This window comes from Choloepus didactylus, chromosome 22, assembly GCF_015220235.1.
Source record: "Choloepus didactylus isolate mChoDid1 chromosome 22, mChoDid1.pri, whole genome shotgun sequence".
NCBI classification, from domain to species: Eukaryota; Metazoa; Chordata; class Mammalia; order Pilosa; family Megalonychidae; genus Choloepus; species Choloepus didactylus.
Window position 1 is genome coordinate 38,165,862 of NC_051328.1, and position 20,124 is coordinate 38,185,985.

General features: G+C 42.4%; 1 protein-coding gene and 1 pseudogene across 3 annotated transcripts in view; one reads left to right on the plus strand and one right to left on the minus strand.

The window, feature by feature from the left end:
- The window catches only part of CDH13 (cadherin 13), a 1,126,984-nt gene that overhangs the window by 370,723 nt on the left and 736,137 nt on the right, over positions 1 to 20,124 (plus strand). For all 3 annotated transcript variants that reach the window (XM_037815675.1, XM_037815673.1, XM_037815674.1), the window contains exon 3: positions 14,590 to 14,798. In XM_037815675.1, the coding sequence (XP_037671603.1) occupies positions 14,590 to 14,798 (209 nt within the window). The remainder of the gene's footprint in view (positions 1 to 14,589; positions 14,799 to 20,124) is intronic.
- On the minus strand, positions 3,033 to 3,454 carry LOC119518498 (annotated as a pseudogene).

Sequence of the window (20,124 nt, forward strand, 5' to 3'; positions counted from 1 at the left end):
GGCAGGTGGTCAGAGCTGACCTACAAGCTCTTTATTTTTCTTAGCTGATTTTAGATCTTTCACGTCAGTCTGTAGGAGTTCAAAGCAGCTTTCCCCAGTCAGCTTCCGTAAATAACTGAATAGGGCAGTGAGGGCCATTTACCGCTGTCATAATAGCATTTCCCTTTCACAGGGTCTCTACCACCCCATCCTGGTCCCAGGGATGGTTTTAAGAATTATAGTAAAAGCCCCAAGGAAATCCTCTTCCCCTGTCCACCAGCACTGGAGATGAATGGAAAAGCAGAAAGGGAGTCAGGAATACCAGCCCACCCCTCAAGTTGGGTGCCAGCGTGGGAACTGGCATAGAACCAGTCCAACAGGTCACAAAACAAACACTTGTTCATTCCGAAAACATTTACTGAGCACCTAGCACCAGAGACATGAAGGTCATCAGACAGATCAAGTCCCTGCCCGCCTGGACGTTTTATTCTAGTAGGGGAGACACAAAGTACGAGGGACAGGAGGGAGGGAGGACAGAGGCAGGGGGGTGAACTGAGCTTCCTCCCTGAAAGCGGGACTCCGGTCAGCATGTGTACAATAGCAGAAAGAAACAGAAGCATCATCCGCGCACGCACTTCATCACAAAGCATGCGTCGCTGTCATTCTGCGAAGTGTTGGGGATAGAATAGTAGGGAAGACACAGCTGCTTCCTTCAAGAGGCTCCTCATCTAGTAAGGAGGAAAGTAAGGGAACAAGTAAAGACAATTTGAATTCCTAAGTGCTCTGTCAGACCAGGCAATTTACAGAAAAGGAAATAGTAATGGCCAATAATATGAGAAGATGCCTGATGGATGCATTGGAAATCTACAAATTAACATTCGTATCTTTAAATCCATCAAATGGGCAAAAGCATATAACCATTTTATTATCAGTTGTTAGCCAGAGTGTAAGGAAGGAGGACTCTAATCCACTTTGTTTGAGAGTGCAAATCTATAAAACCTTTCTGATGAATGATTTGTTAGTGTCTACTTCACTTTTTAATGGACATTTCATTTGATTCAGCATTTTCCAGGATGAATCTTAATTGTAGAAAAATACTTGCACATATTCGCAAAAAGGCAGGTATAAAGGTATTTACTACTATTAATGAAACGAGACAAACTTAAGCATCCAGCAAGAGGGGATGATTTAATATTAGCACATTCATACTAAGAAGTATCACACAACCTTGGAAAAGAATGAAGAAGATCTATGTGAACTGACATAAAAAGGTTTTAATAGATACTAAGAACAAAACAATTTGCTGAACAATATGTGCGTGTATAAAATTTGTGAATTAAAAGCACTTTATATTGTTTGGTTAATGAGGAGAGTGAGTTATAGATGGGGATGCTAAAAGGAGCATTTCACATTTCACTCTCGTGAACCATGGAGTAAAGGAGAGGTGCACAGTGAAGGATTATCCACTGTGTGATTATGTCCTTAATTCTAGAAGGAGTTGCAATTCAGTTATCAATAAAATAAATCCATATCCTTTGAAGTTCCTTGGTAACTTTTAACACTGTATTTCTATAAAGGAAACAAAAAGGCATTCCTTTCTGCCTGATATCTTCCCAAAACACATAAATGGTATTCCAGTGACAGTATCTGAAAATCAACATAATTCAAAGGTCCTCACTTTTCAATGTTTGCAGTAAGATTCCAGCATTTTAGCATTTAAGTATTTTCAGATTACATCCGTTTAAACATCTGTGATTCATTATTGTAAATATCACAGTTGTGTGGGACCATATGTTTCAGTTTGAGATATATATATATGTAAAAGCACAAGCAATAAATCTTAGGAACCTTAGGCATGCTGTGGGAATGTGCAAAAAGAGCATTTCCAGACACACAGGGCCTTCTATAATCACAGTAAGATACTCCCATATAAGAATCCCGCAATTGCGAAAGTTGCCACTTTTGATGGAAAGCTGATTTAAATTTGGCCCATGTGCTCCCCAGGATAATTCAGGTAGGGTGGAAAGCATCGCAAAGCCCTTCAGTTGCATTGTCTTTTACTTCTTAAGGAAATGAGTGAGGTCCATTGTTGTCAAGTAAAGAAATCGTAGGAAAATGGAATACCTTTAGCAAGAGAATTGCCTTGACAGACATTCTCCTCCATTCCCACAGGGCTGAAGCTAGAGATGGTGCCATATGGCATAAGGGATGCAGTAAAAATCTCTTGGCTATTGGAGGATGAATAGACATGACCCATAGGGCTGATCACTTTCTTGCTTACATCAGAGAGCCCATATATGCTTGTAAGAATTAATTGTGCTTCATGTATTGTAAGCCAGATCATTGTATTTTAATTGTATGATAAGGTCTTGTCAACTAGACAGAACCAATTTGTAATCGCAGCTGGTGAACATCATACCCACTGCAATTAGGGAGGAGGTGAATGAATTAATTAGTAACAACCAAAAAGAGCCCATTGATATTTTTTGATCGCTGAAAATGTGTGCTTTCTGTTGCTGAGCATAGCCAGAGAGATGGAGAAGAAGTTTTAAGAGGCCCTTGTCTTCAAGGACTCCCAGGTTACGAAAAGGTAGGTCAGGAGAATATTTTCAAGGTGGGTTTTCTACAGTTCTGTGTAGGGTGATTGGTATCTGTGCTGATTATAGTCAAGCTGCCAACCTTGTTAATTCTTTGTTCATACCCTTTATAGATAACGATATCCATTGTTGCCTCAGACAGTGTACTTGAGCCCTTCAAACACTACTCTGTCTTCTGGAAACATTTCTGGGCCCTCAGCTGCATAGAAGCATTCTAGCTATCCACAAGGAATGAAGGGGTGGTGTTCAGAGGCTTCGAGACATTTTTTTAATGCAGAAGAGGCTCCTCCTGTGATGTTTATGAAACACCAAACTCGATATTCTGAAGACAATGGTTCAGGCATCCATGCTGTTTTTTGACTCCTGATGATGATGTTGTTGTTATTGTTTTTTGAAACCCTAAAATCCCACAACCCTTGTTTATTGTAAAGATGAAACCTGCTCCTTGTAGTGGGTTTATTGGTAGGATTTCTGGTGGCCAGCATGGGCACTGGGGCCTCTGAAGTTCCTGGATTTGCAGCAATAGGAGTCAGCTACCAGCAGGGTCTGGTCATGCTGAATTAGGATGTCTTTTATCTCCTTCTTGGAAGATTCACATATTTCTGGTAATGGACTACCAGGGTTTAGAAGTAGACTGGCAGGTTATGTAAATCTGGGCCATGTGACAACTCTCCATATGGACATGGATGTCCGTGCCAGCAAACTGCTCTTTGTCCAGAAGCACAACCGGTCCCCAGCATCTTGTACTGCAGCATGCCTGGCTCCATTATCTCCAGGGCCATCTGTTCACCTTGATGGCAACATTGTCTCATTTGCAGCATGCCATGGCTGTGGCACCCATAGACCTTCATGGATTGCAACAGGCCTTTGAGAGGCATGGTTGTGGGCACAGATGAGAGCTCCTCACCACCACACCATAACTGGCCCCCATGATGTTTTGTTTGTTGCCACTTAGGAGCCTGTGATGGTTTAGTCATAGAATAGCAGAATGTGATTTGCAGTAAGCCCAAATCTCAAGGGCACTTTGATAAATGTTATAGATAGATCAATGGTAGAAAATTCCACATTTATCTTCTCTTCTAGCCTTTAAAAGAAGACATATTGGTAAAAGCTCTTAACTACTTTTAAAGTGTTTTGGGGCCACAAAAAGATCTTTTATCTTGCCCCATCCATGCATTTTCCTGGTTCATCTTCAGAGCTTAAGTGTTCCATTAGCTTTGACCCACAGGGTCTTCTGGCTTCTACTCTTTGGGTTTGCCCCTTGATTACTTTCTTCAAGATTCCACTCATGTCCATCTTTGACATCTGTTTCAATACTAGACACAGCCTATTTAGCTCCCTGGTAAACCATGTGCTCCTAGGCTGTAGAATAACTTCCAACATTTATTTTGGATTCTACCAGCTTAGAACACTCTACCTCCTGCCTCCTCCCCCAGGACTTGGGACAGAATTCTACAATAGATATAAAAAGTAAAAGTTCAGCTTTTGCTTACAGATGTGTGACTTTAGTACATTTTCTTATCTCTCTGAGACTGAGGTTTCCTCTTCTATAGAATGCTACTGCCTTAAGACTGTTAAGAGAATTAAAATAAATGCTAGTTATCTAGTGCTTATCCTATGGCCTGACACATAGAAAAGTCTCCATAAATGATAATGTAATAGAAGATAGACATCAATCATGGAAAACCAGCACCATTATGATTATATAGAAAGTCTAAAAGAACTAGGGAAATGATTCAGATAATTCCCAATGAATGTTCACATGAACCAACACCCTTTTAGCTTTGATGCCATAGCCATTTACATTAGCTGAGCTACTATGAATAAAGCCTTGCCAGCATCCTCAGCTAGTTCATAAATCAGAAGTTTGATGTTTTACAAATTTTGATACCCAGCCACTTTGTCCATTTTTATGGATCAAATAGATTGAGAAACTAACGCAGTAGAGATTGTTTTGTTAAATTTTCTATGAAAAACACACCTCTTTTTCATTCAATAATTCTTGGAAAATTCTTCCTGTACTTACTGGAAGACACAGAGTGATGCAGTGAAAGGTGTGGCCTCTGGAGAGCAGTGAATCTGGGTTTGAACCCCAGTTCATCATACATCATGGGCAACTCAGCTTCTCCAAGCCTCATTTCCCCTTCTGTAAAATGGTTGTAATACCATATTATGAGGATTGGCATGAGTAGCTATCATTTGTTGAATATCTATTATGTTCCTGATATTTTGCTAAAAGTTTGATGGTTAATTCTTCCTCTCCCAGAACCTGTCTTCTTCTTCCATTTGAACATTTACAGATCGCTGTTCACTGAGTACTACTTTAGATCATGGGTTGTGAGCTCTTCAGGAGAAGGGACTATGTCTTCTATATTCACTATAGTCCTTTATCAGCTGTTTTAATATTTATAAATCAGAAATATGATTAATATACATTCTCTAAAGATTCATTTTGCTGGATATTTTTTCCTCATCTTGGACATTTTCTTTCTTTTCCAAACATGAAGTTACAACCTTGATGGCTTTCCTATCTGCCTTCATCTTCTAGTCATCCCCATCCCCTCTAAAACCCAACAATAGTTTATGTGCTGCTTAGAGTTTTAGGGAAGAAATTGAATCAAAGCTAAGAAACCTTTAGATCCATGATGCTCAGTTTTGCTAAATTGATGTTGGTCATCATTACAATTAGATCTTTAAACTGTAATAGCCAATTTAACGTTATTCACATGGATTGTATATTTTTTTGTTATTTGTTTTACTGAGTAGTGTCAATATTTACGTAAAAAAAACATAACCCTTCCCTTCAAAAGTTTTCAATATGCTGTTGCATACTTAAATATGCTTTTATTATAACCTAAGGCCAAAACATTGTCTCCATGAATTCATTCAATTTTATAATAAAGCACTGGAGAATGATACCGAAGTTTGCCTTCTTAGCAATTTTCAGAGAGCTCATCTCTTCAGTAAAGTAAGATATACTTGTACATAATCCCTCTTCTTGGATGCCTCTGGTAATGATGAGCCTGTTCACTGGTTGACCATCTCTAGCTGCTAGTAAGGATTTATTGTATTGGACTATGATCTGCTTCCTTGTAATATATACCCTATAATGCTTGTTTGAACTTTTGACACAATAAAGAAATGAAATGTCCATCCTACAATATGGCAATCCTCCAAATGATTAGGTGGCCAAACCTTCTAAACTCTGATTATCATGAAGGTAGATAATACACCATGTCTGTCTTTATGTTGCATTTGTGCATTATTGCTTATTGTCCTGCACGTTATAAATGAACAATGCTACTTTTAATTTATAAATGGAGGAATACGTTGAGATTTAGGATAATGGAATTCCCCAATTTTAAGGATATCATCCCATGCTAGAACCTCTTCCACAGCATTTCTATGAACAGTCATGTAGGTTCCACTTGAAAGCATCTGGTAACAAGCAAACTATTTCATCTGGAAAGAACTAGACCTTCCAAACTATGGCCAGAGTTCTTCAGGCTTTTCCAGTATTGGGGCAAAAATGAGGTCACACAAACATTAATATGTCTGTTGCATCAGCTTACAGCTTCTTCCTTACACGATCAGAGAACCTCATCCTACCCCCTTTTGTGGTTTCATTCTAACTATTTCTGGAAGAGCTCAGGAAATTCTCTGCTATGAACTTACAGATTATTCTTCCATGCCCTTTCTTTCTGGCCTCTTTATTGATGAATATTGCTGGTGAAGAATGTGTCTCCCACTGCCTTCTGTGGGAAAGCTTCTTCTAACATCCATCTCCAGGGTCCCCAAAGCCATGAGACCCTCAAGGTGCCAAAGACCCTGCACCTGCATTCTTCTTCATTGTGCCAGAGCCAAGTTGTATTCCACTTAGAAATGGGGCCAAAACACTGCTCACCTTACAGTCTGTGATCAAGGACCAAAGTAATAGTGCTTGAGATATGTAAGTCACCTACAGTTTATGAATCTTTGAGATAGATAAATATATAATAAATATATATATATATAATATATCTATTATCTAGAGTTTATTATATTTATATTTATATATTTATAGAGTTAATTATATATCTGTCTTCTAGAGTTTATATATGTGTGTGTATATATATATTTCTTCCTGAACTATAGATCTCTAGAGCTAGACAAGGAAACTGATATCATGCCCGTACTTCTGGATATACTTCTCTCTCTAGGTACTTACACAGACATTTCATCCTTCTTTACCTCCTTCCTTCACACGTATTTCTGCTCCTGCAGTAAAAAGGTACTTGGGAATTCACAGGTCTGCTAGTGCATCAGACACAATCAGGCTTTGAGTCCCAGTGTAGGCTTGGCCAGGACAGACTGCCACAAAACTCTGGACAATAGGCCAAACATCCTTAAAGTTATAGTGGCAGAAAACTCTCCTCTCATTAACTTACCCTAGAGATTCTCATAGGGAGGGAGGCATGTGTGCACATAATTATTATATAAATTAAAAACTAAGAGACATCTGCTAGTAATATGAAAACACTGAGGGTGAGGAGGGATCTCTGTAAATGCGAGACTTAGTGATTCTCAAATTTGCTGAATTTGTGAATTCTGTTTCTCCGAACGTTTGACTTTTAAATTGCCTTATTCAGATGTTCACATGAGTTTTCTCCATTCTCAGTTTTATTTGGGGAGTTTCAAATCTGCTTAGCTGCCAAGTTGCAGTTCTGCTATTTATTCACTCAACAAACAGGGTTGAGTGTTTATTGTGTCAGGCATTATGCTATATAAAGTAATTCCAATTTGAAATACAAATTCATAATGGTTATAACCACCATAGGATAGACAATACACAGCAGTATATCAGGAAATAACACACCATGTTTTAAAGAATCTATAGTAAGGGAGAAATGTCAGACTGACAGAAGAGACTAGTTTCAGAGGTAGCACCTCAATTTTTAATTGTAGGCAGAGAAAATCCCCTGAAAGCAGATGTGAGCTCTGTCTATTTCCAAGAGGAAACCCTTAAGGGTTTACATGGCAAAAATAGGTTTGAGCTGAACATCACTTGACTGAATCATTCATTGTGATATCTTTGGCTGACATGATAACATTGAAACTCTATTTTATCAAAGTTGGAATTGAACTTGAGATGACGTTAAGACTGATTTATTTGCATTCTGCACCTAACAGATCTATAAAGACTTTGGAGGCCAAATCCACTCTTGTATTAAACAGGAAGGCTGGGAAGGCTCCCAGAACCTTGAGGAAGCTCTGTGATCATCAACAGTGACCTCAGGCCAAGCATGGGGCTCAGGATACAGTCTAATGCATTCAGGAATCAGGAGAACAGAATGACGCCAGGCTGGAAGAGGCGCTCATGTCGCCCACAGAGCTGGCCCAATGCAGGTGGGCTGAACACATGCTAATGAAAGCTTGATTGATACTGATGCCTAAGAAACCAGGGTGTTAAGGGAAACTAAAGGAAATGCTCTTTCTCCCATTTGGGAAGATCCAAAGAGGATCTGGACTAAACCGTGTGAGTTCTCTGAATGGAATTTTGTATCTGGATGCCAGTGGATACCGAGGGATGTGAAGAACAATCCTGTGATGGACTAGATCCTGGGGAGAGGTCCATCTGATAACCTAAATGTTATTTCAGTTGTTGAAAGGCATTACTTTCCATGTTTCAACCAAGACTTTGCAGATAAACCAACCAACCTTCAGGCCCATCATGCTGATGGGAAAGCTGAATTCTTTTTTCACTAAGCAAGGACACAGGGATATCTGGTTCACTCCCATCTGAGGGAGAGCAAACAATTTACATTTTCCTGCACGGGGGCAATGCCTCATCTCAGAGGTGTGCTGGCGCTGGCTAGTACTGGTACTCCTGAGAGCTGACCAAGTGTTTTAGAAAATTTGCAAGCCGGTTGATGGCACTTTGATATCTTGAGTTCAGTCATGTGGAGAGTACTCGCATCAAAAAAACTGGCAAATGCTACAAATAAGGACTTGATATATTTAACCACTACTGAGACAGATCTACTCTCTTCTATGTGGGAGTAATTGGGATCTCAGAAGTGGATCTGCATCTATCAGCTTATGGGAGCTATGCAACCCCAAGATGACTGATTCAGAGCCTACAGGACATATGATCTGCACACATCCTTGCACAAGTGCACAAGTAGAGGCTCACTATCCACCTTTGGGTGGACTGATTTGCAGGTCTCTCTGATTGTATATATAACCTTTAGGACTTCATGCCCATCTAAGATGTGGGTGTATGGATCACAGACTGATCCAACCACACTTGTAAGCAAGGCACAGATTCCATGTATTGATTCATACCTATCTCTGTGAGCAGATTTGTTCTGTATTTTGCAGAGAAATTTAAGCGCATCCACATTTTCATATTTCCTGGGATTATAATACAGCTTAATTTGTTCCCTTACACCTATGGATGGTAAGAAATAGACACCCTTGGGATTTTCATCTTTAAGAACTAGATTCAAAAGAAAGAAATAGAAAAGCATAATATCAAGGTCAGGAAGATTAAACCCCTTAATTCACATTCCAAACTTCCCATTTCAGTTGTGGTTTTGTCTCCTAGCTCAAGTTTGTCTCTTTGTGACATTTGCATTAAGCCCAGAGGACATTTTGAGTGGAAACATGCTGAAAGCATAATTGAAACGCAGAGTGGTGCCCATTTGTCTAATTTGCATTTTTCCCCCAGGTGGGGAGTTTTCATGTCCCATTCTCTTCTCCTGGGGTGTGCAAAGATTATCTCAAAGAATGATGTTGTGCAATTGATTCCAATAAATTCCATGACAGTATATTATATGTATAATTTTTTTTTCTTTCCGGAAGCTATTATAAATGCCACAGTGATAAACTACTTAGGGAGGTCACCTGTAGGTTCAGAAAAGTACAAATACTTCATTTTCCCCTCATATAGAGGTTTTGAATATTTGTCCACAAGTTTAATTGTTTATTAGAATTTTTCCTTTTGATTTGGTTATCCACGTGATGTCACGGAAGGCTTCTTAGCAGGTCGTTGCTGTAGAAACGAACATTTTTAAAATAGATATATGTAAACTATTCAATTTCATCTTTAATGTATCTTTGATCTCTGTGCCCTGAAACACGCACTGACTCCATCTCTATTAAAAGTCTGAGAATCATTGGCATTTTGGTTTGTCAACAAAGTTGAGACCATAATGCAAAGCTGATGGTGACAGTTGTACCCTTCAATAATGAATTTGAGGTGAGGCTATAATCTGAGAAGTCTAGTCTGTTTTCTCCAGGATGAAGAAAAAGAGGGCTGTGGTGAATTTATTTAAACATCTTTTGATTAAATATCCTCCCCACATGCCAGATCCCTCATTTAGACATTGCCAAGTAGCTACCAAAGAAGCCACTGGATTTGTGCCTTTTCTAACCTTGTGTCTTTATCAAGCCAAACAGCATTAGGTATGTTGGATACATTTTATCATTTCAGATATTTGACTGCCAGAGTCCTCTGCATTATGAGTCTGAGGAAGGCTGGGCCAAGAGAGGTGTGGCCCAGGACAGAATTACTCAAGGATGGAACTCACATCACTGTGAGGCTTTTTAAAGTAGATGCAAGAACATATTGCTTCGATTTGATGCTTTAGATTTATTTTAATATATATGAGAAAAAATATACCCAACACATCTAAGGTGAATTAAAGGTTTTCTTCAAATAATTTTACGTGATTTTAAAAAGTGAGATAATTAAAAGAACAAAATATTTAGATATGAGGGTATGGCAAAATCAAGAGGCTAAGCTGAATAACAAAAGGAAGGAAATTCTATGCTATTAAAATCTAGTATTAATCTATAGTATTAAAATCTCCATTTAGTTAAGCTTCAGTGGCAGAGAGATTCCAAAAGGAGCCGAGAGGTCACTCTGGTGGGCACTCTTACGCACAATTTAGACAACCCTTTTTAGGTTCTAAAGAATTGGGGTAGCTGGTGGTGGATACCTGAAACTATCAAACTACAACCCAGAACCCATGAATCTCGAAGACAGTTGTATAAAAATGTAGCTTATGAGGGGTGACAATGGGATTGGGAAAGCCATAAGGACCACACTCCACTTTGTCTAGTTTATGGATGGATGAGTAGAAAAATAGGGGAAGGAAACAAAGACAAAGGTACCCAGTGTTCTTTTTTACTTCAATTGCTCTTTTTCACTCTAATTATTATTCTTGTTATTTTTGTGTGTGTGCTAATGAAGGTGTCAGGGATTGATTTAGGTGATGAATGTACAACTATGTAATGGTACTGTAAACAATCGAAAGTACGATTTGTTTTGTATGACTGCGTGGTATGTGAATATATCTCAATAAAATGAAGATTAAAAAAAATAAAATAAAATAAAAATAAAATCTCCATTTAGTAGTCTAGCTTAGCCACCAGGAGCGTGGCTTCTAGAAGCAGAGAGCCTGGGTTTCAATATCACCTCTGCACTCCTACCAGCTGTGAGAGCTCAGAGAATTCATTCAGCCTCACCAAGTCTCAGTGTCCTTCCAGTGAGCCTAAAAAAGGACCTTCCTCAAATTGATGATGTGAAGATTCACTGCAATCATGAGTATAAGGCTCTCAGCTCAGTTTCATTATTTTAGGAAATATAATACCTTAGATCTGTATGATGTTATCTTTATGAACAGTCCGTTCTCAGAATATTCAACAAACCTTTGCTGAGCATCCCATGGACACGGGGCTGTCTTTTCACTCTTTTGATGTCATTTTTCCTTCACAACCTCTCAGGTGAAGTAGATAGGGCTTTGCCAGGAACCATGGGAGGATCTGAAGATGGGCGAGGCTGGATCAGAATCATCACCCTGTCCTGTAAGCCTGTAGAAACCATCTCCATGGTGACAGCGCCTGGTCGGGCAGGGGTGCCTGATTGGGAAGAGGTGGATGGCCCCGGAGGCAGGTGGGAAGCCAGCTGGAAGAAGGCGGCTGGCTGCGTAGGGACAAGGCAGCTCCCTCAGGGCCAGCATTACAGAAAAAACGATAGCGCTGGTGATTTGCAGCCATGAGGCTCCAAGCGTTGTTCTGACAGCTTTATGTATGTAGGTACCTATTGCTTAATCCTCAACACAAGAGGGAGGTACTACTATTTCCCCCATTCTACAGAAGAAGACTTTTAGTCATAAAGAGGATGCACAGTTTGCCCAAGATCACAGGGCTCCCACACATTGGCCAAGATTAGATAAAGGCCCAGAAACCTACCATTACAACTGCCCGTTTAATGGTATCTGCTTTAAGCAGCCTAAGAAGCTAAAACAGACGGAAGGAAGGAAAGAGGGGACCCATGAAACCCGAGAACTTTTGTGTGCCTCCCTCTCACCTCCACCCCTCCCCAGGTGAGACTGTCATCTTTGATCTGGCTTGGGGGCAGGGCCAGAACCCTCCTCCTGGCCGTCAAAGGAGCAAGTTCCCAGCGGGCTCTTTTTTTGAACAATTTGCCTCTTGTGCCCGAATGCTAACTGATTCCTCTCCTTCACGGTCCGCTTCCAAGAACTGAAACCAGACATGCCCAGTTGATCTGAACTACAGCGATGGCAGAGGAAGCAGGGGGTGTCTGAGAAGTGCACACTCCCAAGAGTCTACTTATGGGTCCGTGCAAAGATGCCTCTGAGGCAGACTTGACTTCCGGTGAAGTTTCTGAGCCTAACACAGAGCGACTGCAAGGCCCTGCATTGCAAGGTGCTCTGGGTTTGGGTGGGAGAACCTGGGCACAGGACTGGGCAGGGTACCCAGGCCACTTTATTCAGGTTCTGATGGGATTTCAGGGGGTATTTGTACATGGGGCTTGGCCTTTCTTGAAAATATGTGGTGGTGAAAGGTTTCAGGCTTTACTGACAAATGGACCAGAGTTCAAATCTTTGTTCTGTCATTTACAAACTGTGCATGTCTTAGCCATCCTTTCTGCTCTCCTAATCTCCTGGACCTTATCTAGGAGATTTTGTCTCCCCTTATCTGAGGGAGGGGCGGGGGTGTCAAAATAACACCTTATTCATAGATTCCTGGTGAAAATTAAATAAGATAATGTATGTAAAATGCTCAGCACTGGGTCTTCAATGTGGAAAGTGCTGAATCAGTATTATAATTATCATCAGCAGCTAATATGATTGTTATTACTACAGGCATCATCTTCCAGGTTATAAAGATCAGTTTATTTCATAAGATATTTGTATAGTTTTAATGGTATTCCAGGACCTATGTAGATGTTGTAATAAATATAAATTGTTGTTCACTAAAAGACATATACAGAATGTTCCAAGCAGCTATATTATAAGAGCTCCAAACTGGAAATGATCCAGATCAGATGCCCATCAACAGTAGAATGGACAAATAAACTCAGCATCATCACATAATGATTACTATATAGTATATAGTAAAATGCATAAACTATTACTGTTTGGAGAAACATGAGTGAATCTCATGAACATGCAATTAAGCAAAAGGAGCCAGACACAGAAGGCATATACTCTACGATTCCATTTCTATGCACTTCAAAAGCAGACCAAACTAATCTGTGGTATTAGCAGTTAGGATAGTGGTAGATTCTGGGGTAGGTAGGGTCTCTGGAGGGGTGAAAGGGGGCTGTAAATATTGTTTCATGGCTGCTGGATAAACAAATGGGCTTGCTTTGTGAAATTCTGTAGAGTTGCACATAATGAGTCGTACACTTTTCTTTATCTATTATACTTCAATTAAAACTTTACTAAACAAGCAAACCTCTTCAGCAGAGGGCTAAGAAAACAAAAGCGGAGAAGAGCAAGTTGACAAGTCCATCCTTACCCACAAGGGTCTCAGAGTCTACGGTGGAAGGTGGACAGGCCGAGACAAGGACACTTGATAGATTGTGATACCTGTAATTCAATTGTGTACCAGGTGGAGGAGCCCCATAGAGGGGAATATGATCAGGTGCCATTACTGCTGCTTGTAACAAAGCCCCAAGCTCAATGTGGGCCTCGCAGGATGGCTCCTTTTCACTGCTCCTTTCCGCGCATGACTTAATGCAAGGTTAGGAACTTCCTTCAAATCTATTTACTCCCCACATCACCACCACCACTGCCTTATCTGGGCTGGGCATCAGTCACACAACCGAGCTCATTGGTTTTCTTGCCCTTCTCCAAATTACTGTCTATAATCTAGATCTACTAAGTAATAACCCTTGGAGCTCAGACTTGAGTCCCTCTGAATTATTAAAAAGCTCCCCGTGTGATTCTGATGTACGCCAGCCTTTGAGAAGCACTGATCTATGCTGGAACAAAAATATAAACCTGATCTTAACCCCCTCCATACCAAAAATGGTCCTAGGTTACTGGGCAATACCCTAACTTAGTGACTTTCCCCAATTTGTCTCCAAAGGATGTGTCAGCTTCATTTCCAGCCTTTCCTTCAACATTCCCAACATCCCTTCCCCCCATTTCAAATTTGCTTTTGATCCAATACATGACATTAGTTCTTGTTCTCTGAATCAATTCTACAACTTAACTGGCACCCCATGCTTTTGCACAAATAGTCGCCTCTACCTAGAAGGTCCTCCACCCCTTAGGGGTCTCCTCATCTCCAGCTCATTGTCAAGACCTAGCTCAAATGTTACCTGTCCCATGATGCTTCCAAGCCCCCCTTGGTTCTGCCCCAGCACCTCATCCACATCAGCATTAGCTCATTTGCTCGTCACTCGGCCATATCTGCCTGCTCACCTCACCCCCACACTCAAGGACAAGGACCACATCCTCTTCATCTTTGCATCCTCAGGGCTGAGCATGTGCCTGGAACATGGGAAGGGATCAAGGGATATGTCTTGATTGAATGAAGTCCTTCACATGAACAAAGGCCAGGGGGAAGAAGGGATTGCTGAGGGATAAGGGGTAGTGTTGTGGACTCGGGGGGTGGGGGAGGGGGCATGGAGCCATGCTTAATGAGCAAGAGCTAACTCAAGGCCTAAGTTTCCCAGCCTACTCACACGCTCTCTGTTGTGCTTCTCTTCCAGTGACCTTCAGTGACTGTAAGGGAAATGACAAGCTACGCTATGAGGTCTCAAGCCCATACTTCAAGGTGAACAGTGATGGCGGCTTAGTTGCCTTGAGAAACATAACTGCGGTGGGCAGGGCTCTGTTTGTCCATGCACGGACCCCCCATGCAGAAGACATGGCAGAACTGGTGATCGTCGGGGGCAGAGATATCCAGGGCCCCTTGCAGGTAACACAGCTGCTTGGGATAAGTTGGGTCCAGGGAGGAGCACTGGGATCTGTCTGTCTTATGTGGAAAATGGTTCTTTGACTTATTATATTGGCCAAGACTCTTTTGTTATTGCAAAGGACATAAATGCAACTCAAAAAATGTGTGTGTCAGGGGGATTTATTGGCTCATAAGTAAAAAATTTCAGAGGTAATTCTGCCTTCAGGCATGGCTGTGTACCAGTGCCTGAATGATGACACCAGGCTTTGAACCATATCCATTGTGTGGCTCCATTTTCCCCAGGGTTGGCTTTAACTTAGTCAACCCAACTCCACTTCACTCCCTCGGAGGGAAGCCTTTCTCCCCAACACCACCAGCAAAAGCTTGAAATTGAATCTCATTGGTTCCCATTAGGTCCTGTGTCCATCCCTGAATCATACCCTGTGTCCAGTGGGCAGTGATGCATAAGTTAGCTAAGCCTGGGTCACATGCCTTTTCCAGATGCCAGGGTGGAATCAGCCCCACCTAAAATATATTGACTGAGAGGGAAAAAAAGGTAGTTACTCAGAGTAACCAGCGTGCTGTTATCAGAGGAAAGGGAATGGATTTTGGCAGGCAAGGACCACCATGGCCCACTAGAGTTGTACTTCAAGGCAACCACTGTATGTGGTGTTGCTTCTTTCCTGTGTGCTGGCGTCCACTCCCTTCCAGAGGCACTCACATGCTGATCCCTGCACTCCTATGCCTGGACACATACTTGATGAGTACTTCAAACTGCCACCCAGGCTTCCTGATTGGGTCATCCAGAGACTTTTTCTGCAAATGACTTGCCTTTGCTTCTGTAACCAGGAGCTCAGAGACAATTTGGCTTCTTGGTCAAAGGGAGGGAAGACACGCAGCCAATACTGACACAATAATAATGACAATGATGTGTGCCCAGACTTTTCTCTTGCCTGCTGGCTGGCCTTCCACCATCTTTCAAAGCCCATGATCCTCACTGCCTTCCTCCATCTGCTGCCCTCCCCACAACCCTGCTATAGCTGCTACTTTTGTTCATTTGTGAAGTGTGGTTGGCAGAGTGACTATCAATTATACAGCTGGAGAGGGCTGCTTTCTTGCCAGTGCCCTCTGTGTGATCTTGAGAGAATCGTATTCTCTTGATCTGCAGACCGAAGTAAAATAGCCAGGAATGGGATGAGGTGGTGACCATGCTCCTCTACCCTGTGACCATGGCTTTGGCAGATATTTCTAATCAATCACCACATTCTCTCCCAACAAGCCCTGGCCTGGCCTGAGTATCATTCTCAATATTGGGCCTTTGGAGGCTACTATCAATTGATCCTTTGGAGACGTTGCTAGGGATATTATCTCTTTGACATCCCTGGACTTAAACAAACCTTACAATTCCCCCTTTGTATCTGCAAATTCATGAATTAAGGGTGCATGGCAAATTAAAAATGAATCCACAGCATGCCACTGATGTTTTCAATGAAAATAAGGCACTGGCGTATGCATAGCAGTGTGGAAAGACATTGGCACCATAAAGGCAAGCTTTTCTCTTACTTAGCCATCAACCCATTTTCACAGCATGTCATTAACTTGTGGTTTAATTGACTTGACAGATATCTAAAGTGACAAAATTGCTGTGGTATGCAGCGAGTGTTTCTTAGGGACAAGTGAAAAGAATGGAGGGTCACATAAAGGGGTTTTGCATACGAGATTGAATGCATTTAGATAGACATAGTTCATCATGACTGGCCCATCTGCAAATCCCTAGAAGACAGCATCAGAGCATTTAGCTTAAAATGGAGCAGGAAAGATTCTGGTCACTTCTCAGGACAAATTCCATCTTGAAGGGGCTGGAGACCTGGAGATTATGATGACGTGACTCAGCCATGAAGTGTTGAGCTCGAGTCCCCATGAGACACCTTGCAGAGGCAAAGCTCCTCAGAGCCTGGGCCATTCCTCATTGGCCACTCTCTGAGGATATTGTTGACAAAGCTTGGCTGCAGTTGTTTGCTTCTTCTAAAGCAGGTGGAGGCTGCTATGCCATTCAGTTGCCAGACTCCAGCAGAACAGGCCCTTCATCTCCTGCCTCCAGGAATTTTATGGGGTTTGAAAATAGGTCTTGTGAAGTTGCCCAGATGTGTGTGTAATAAAAAGACCAAAACAGTTAAAAGAAAAAATAAAGGAAAAGAAAAATAACAGGGAAACAAAACAAATTGCAAAAGATTTCCTCTGAGTTGAGCAGAGACCTTCCTGGATAAGCAGTTTATGTTTCTGAGGCCCTACTGTGTGCCATCACGTGGGGCAATCAGTAAGTCAGTAAGTGTATGAGCCTGCTCAGCACATGGTGATGGTGGTGGGGGGTTGGGGGGCACATGCTTATGCCTATCGATTAAGTACCCAGCACAGAAGCAAAGAGCCAAGGATGCACTATGCCTTCAGAGAAGGGGGAGGTCAGGGAAAGCGGGACTGGTAATAACCAGCAATGGGTATGTGGTACTTACTGTGTGCCAGGTACTGTGCCCAGTGGGCTACACATACTACCTCATTTATCTTCACAGCAACCCAGAGAGGGAGGTGCTGTTGTCCCCATTTTACTGATGGAGGAACTGAGACAGAGACGGAGTGACTTGTCCAAGGTCACACCACAAATAAGGAATGGGATAGAGATGAGACTTGAACCCAGGCAGTCTGGCTCCAGAACCCATGCCCCTAACCATTCTGCATTATAGCCCTAACGTCCTGGATAAAGGGAGCTGAACTAGACCTGGAAGGCTGGGTCGGTTTGGATAGCAGTTACGCCCAAGAGAAAAATATTAGTCCAGTTGCCTGCAGAATGTAACCCTTCCTTGCTGTGTGACCTTGGACAAATTGCTTTACCTCTTGAAAGGACAAGCATGCATGGTGGCTAACTTGCACCAACATAATTATGGCAGAGGAAGAGGGACGGTGACCCAGAATGGCGGACCATCAGAACCAGCTCGGTGTCCTTTTACTCCCTCTCGTCTGATGCCTGAAGCTGATAAAATGCTCTTGTGGCTCCTGTCAATTCTGGCCCTGGAAGTCTGGCTCCCTGCTTTGCATCTCTCTTCCTTGCACCTGGCCCTGTTCTGCCCAGCCCTTTTGGACTGGTGATGCTGTTGTGCCACCCGAGTGTGGTTTATCTTCTCACCCTCAGCCACCAGCGCTGAAGTCCCAAAGACAATTTGGGTCCATCTCAGGGTTTAGCCTGCACACTCCATGCTTCCCGTGCAAGCCAGGACCCTAGGTCCCAGAGTCCCACTTCTCTGGGCCAAGGCAGGGTGACCAGAAGTGAATGCCAAGGAAAAGTAGGGAAATGGGTGGGCAGGTACGGTAGAGATGGGTCCTAAAGACAAGGTGGATGAGTTTTAGGTTGAGGTGACAGACCAAAGGGAATCATTTTAGGTTCTTGAGCAAGGGCGTGATGAAGATCATCTTTAGGGAAATTCATCCAGTGGGCCAGCAGTGGGGAGAGACTAGAGCAAAGTTGGATAATAATGATTACCACCATTTATTGAAAATCTACTCCATGGAAATGTCTTAAATGTGTGCATCTCAATGCATATGTCTAATGTACGTTATTTCTAATCCTCACCCCCTCAACCCCTGTAGGGTTGCTGATATTACCCTTTTCCTATAAACGTGAGAATGTGGCCAAGATCCTCTAACCTGAAATTGGCAGAAATGAATTGGAATTCCATTCTTTCTGCCCAAACACCCATTTTTTCCTGCCCCTCTGCACGCCAGGAAGCTGTGCCATCTTGGTGGCATAGCCACTTCCCCTGGGTCCAGGGAGGAAAATGAGCTGAAGCAGCAGCCAAAATGGAGGGAAATGGGAGATACAGTTCCAAGGAAGGAAGAGCCAAGGATCAGTGTCCGGTTAGCTATGAGAGCTGTTTAAGATGGAAGATGATTCCAAGTTCTGTAGGAGGATATAGGTGAATGGATCAGGCCGGAAGGAGTATTGATTCAGGCATGAGTGTATGAGTTGGAGGCTCCTGGGCTATCTTGATAGGGATACCCTGGAGAATTGGGGAGTATGGGGCTGCATCTCAGAGTAAAGATTTGGGGGAAATTCCAGCACAGTGTCAGGAGTGTTGGCTTTGGAGTTGGACACAACTGAGTTCCCATTCAACCACTTACTGTGTGGCCTTGGGCAAGTCACTCAATTTCCTTATCTGAAGTGGGGATAAGAATGGAGCCTATGTCACAGAGTCCTATTGGACGCAGCACAAGACACCAAATACAGGCCGCATTAATGTTATTATTTTGGAACATCTAAAGAAAGGATAAGGGACTGGGGTGAGTGTACTTACTGAGGCCATGAAGCAGAAGTCAGAGTTGGGGAGCAGGAGGAGAGAGAGAAGCCGAAGTAAAGGAAGAAGGCATCATCAGAGGGGTAGGTGGGGCAGCACGCAGAACCCCAGCAGGAGCAATTTCAGTTGCTCATTCATGATCACTGCATTTTTGGAAGGTTTCTCTAGGAAAAATGTAACCACAGCAAAAGGTATTCAGTCACAGTCCCTGGAGCCTGGCTCTTCTTTAATAAAGAGTGTATCTCTCTTATTTGTACCTGCTACCTGTGACCCCATTTCTCCTCGAAAGTTATCACCTGCATCTGTGAAATTTCACTGTTAATTGCAGAATCTCAATTTATTTCTACATTTTTACTGGGCCTCCCAGAATCCAGTACTGCTCTGTATAAAATCACCTTTGATCTAAGTCAGCAGAGGAGAGGTATAATCCCTGCTCTTCTGACCGGTGTGGAGGAATTGGTACCGCAGCGGGGCAAGGTTAGCCCCGTATGCACAGAAGGGTTTTCTATCCGGTGGAAGGCAGTGATGAACTTGACTCACAAAAGTACAAGTAGGCCTGGTCAGACGTGACTTGTCCCCCTTCCCACCCTGTCTGTTTCTCACTGACAAGAATGTGAGTGGGAAGACAGCAGGGTTTTTTTCCCCCCGTTACTTTATGTACAGAGCTTCAAAAGTTTACATGGAAAGGCTTTGTGTTTGTCCTTATACAAAAATGTCTTCACCTGCTGTAAATGGGACTCATCAACTTCATTTTCAAGTCTGGCAAAGAAAATGCCATTTATGTTTTCTTTCTGGCGTAAGAAATTGTAGCATCCACAACTGCAGGTTGGAGCAAGGACTCCTGACATCAATTAAAGAACACCATGAAACCAGGCCGGGAAGTAAGCACATCAGGGACTCTTAGGAGTTTATTTTGACTTCCAGTTTGGGAACGAAGGAAGACTGTACTTACTAGCTTCATCTGGAAAAGTGGGAGCCCATGCCCAGAACAACTGTAGAATTTG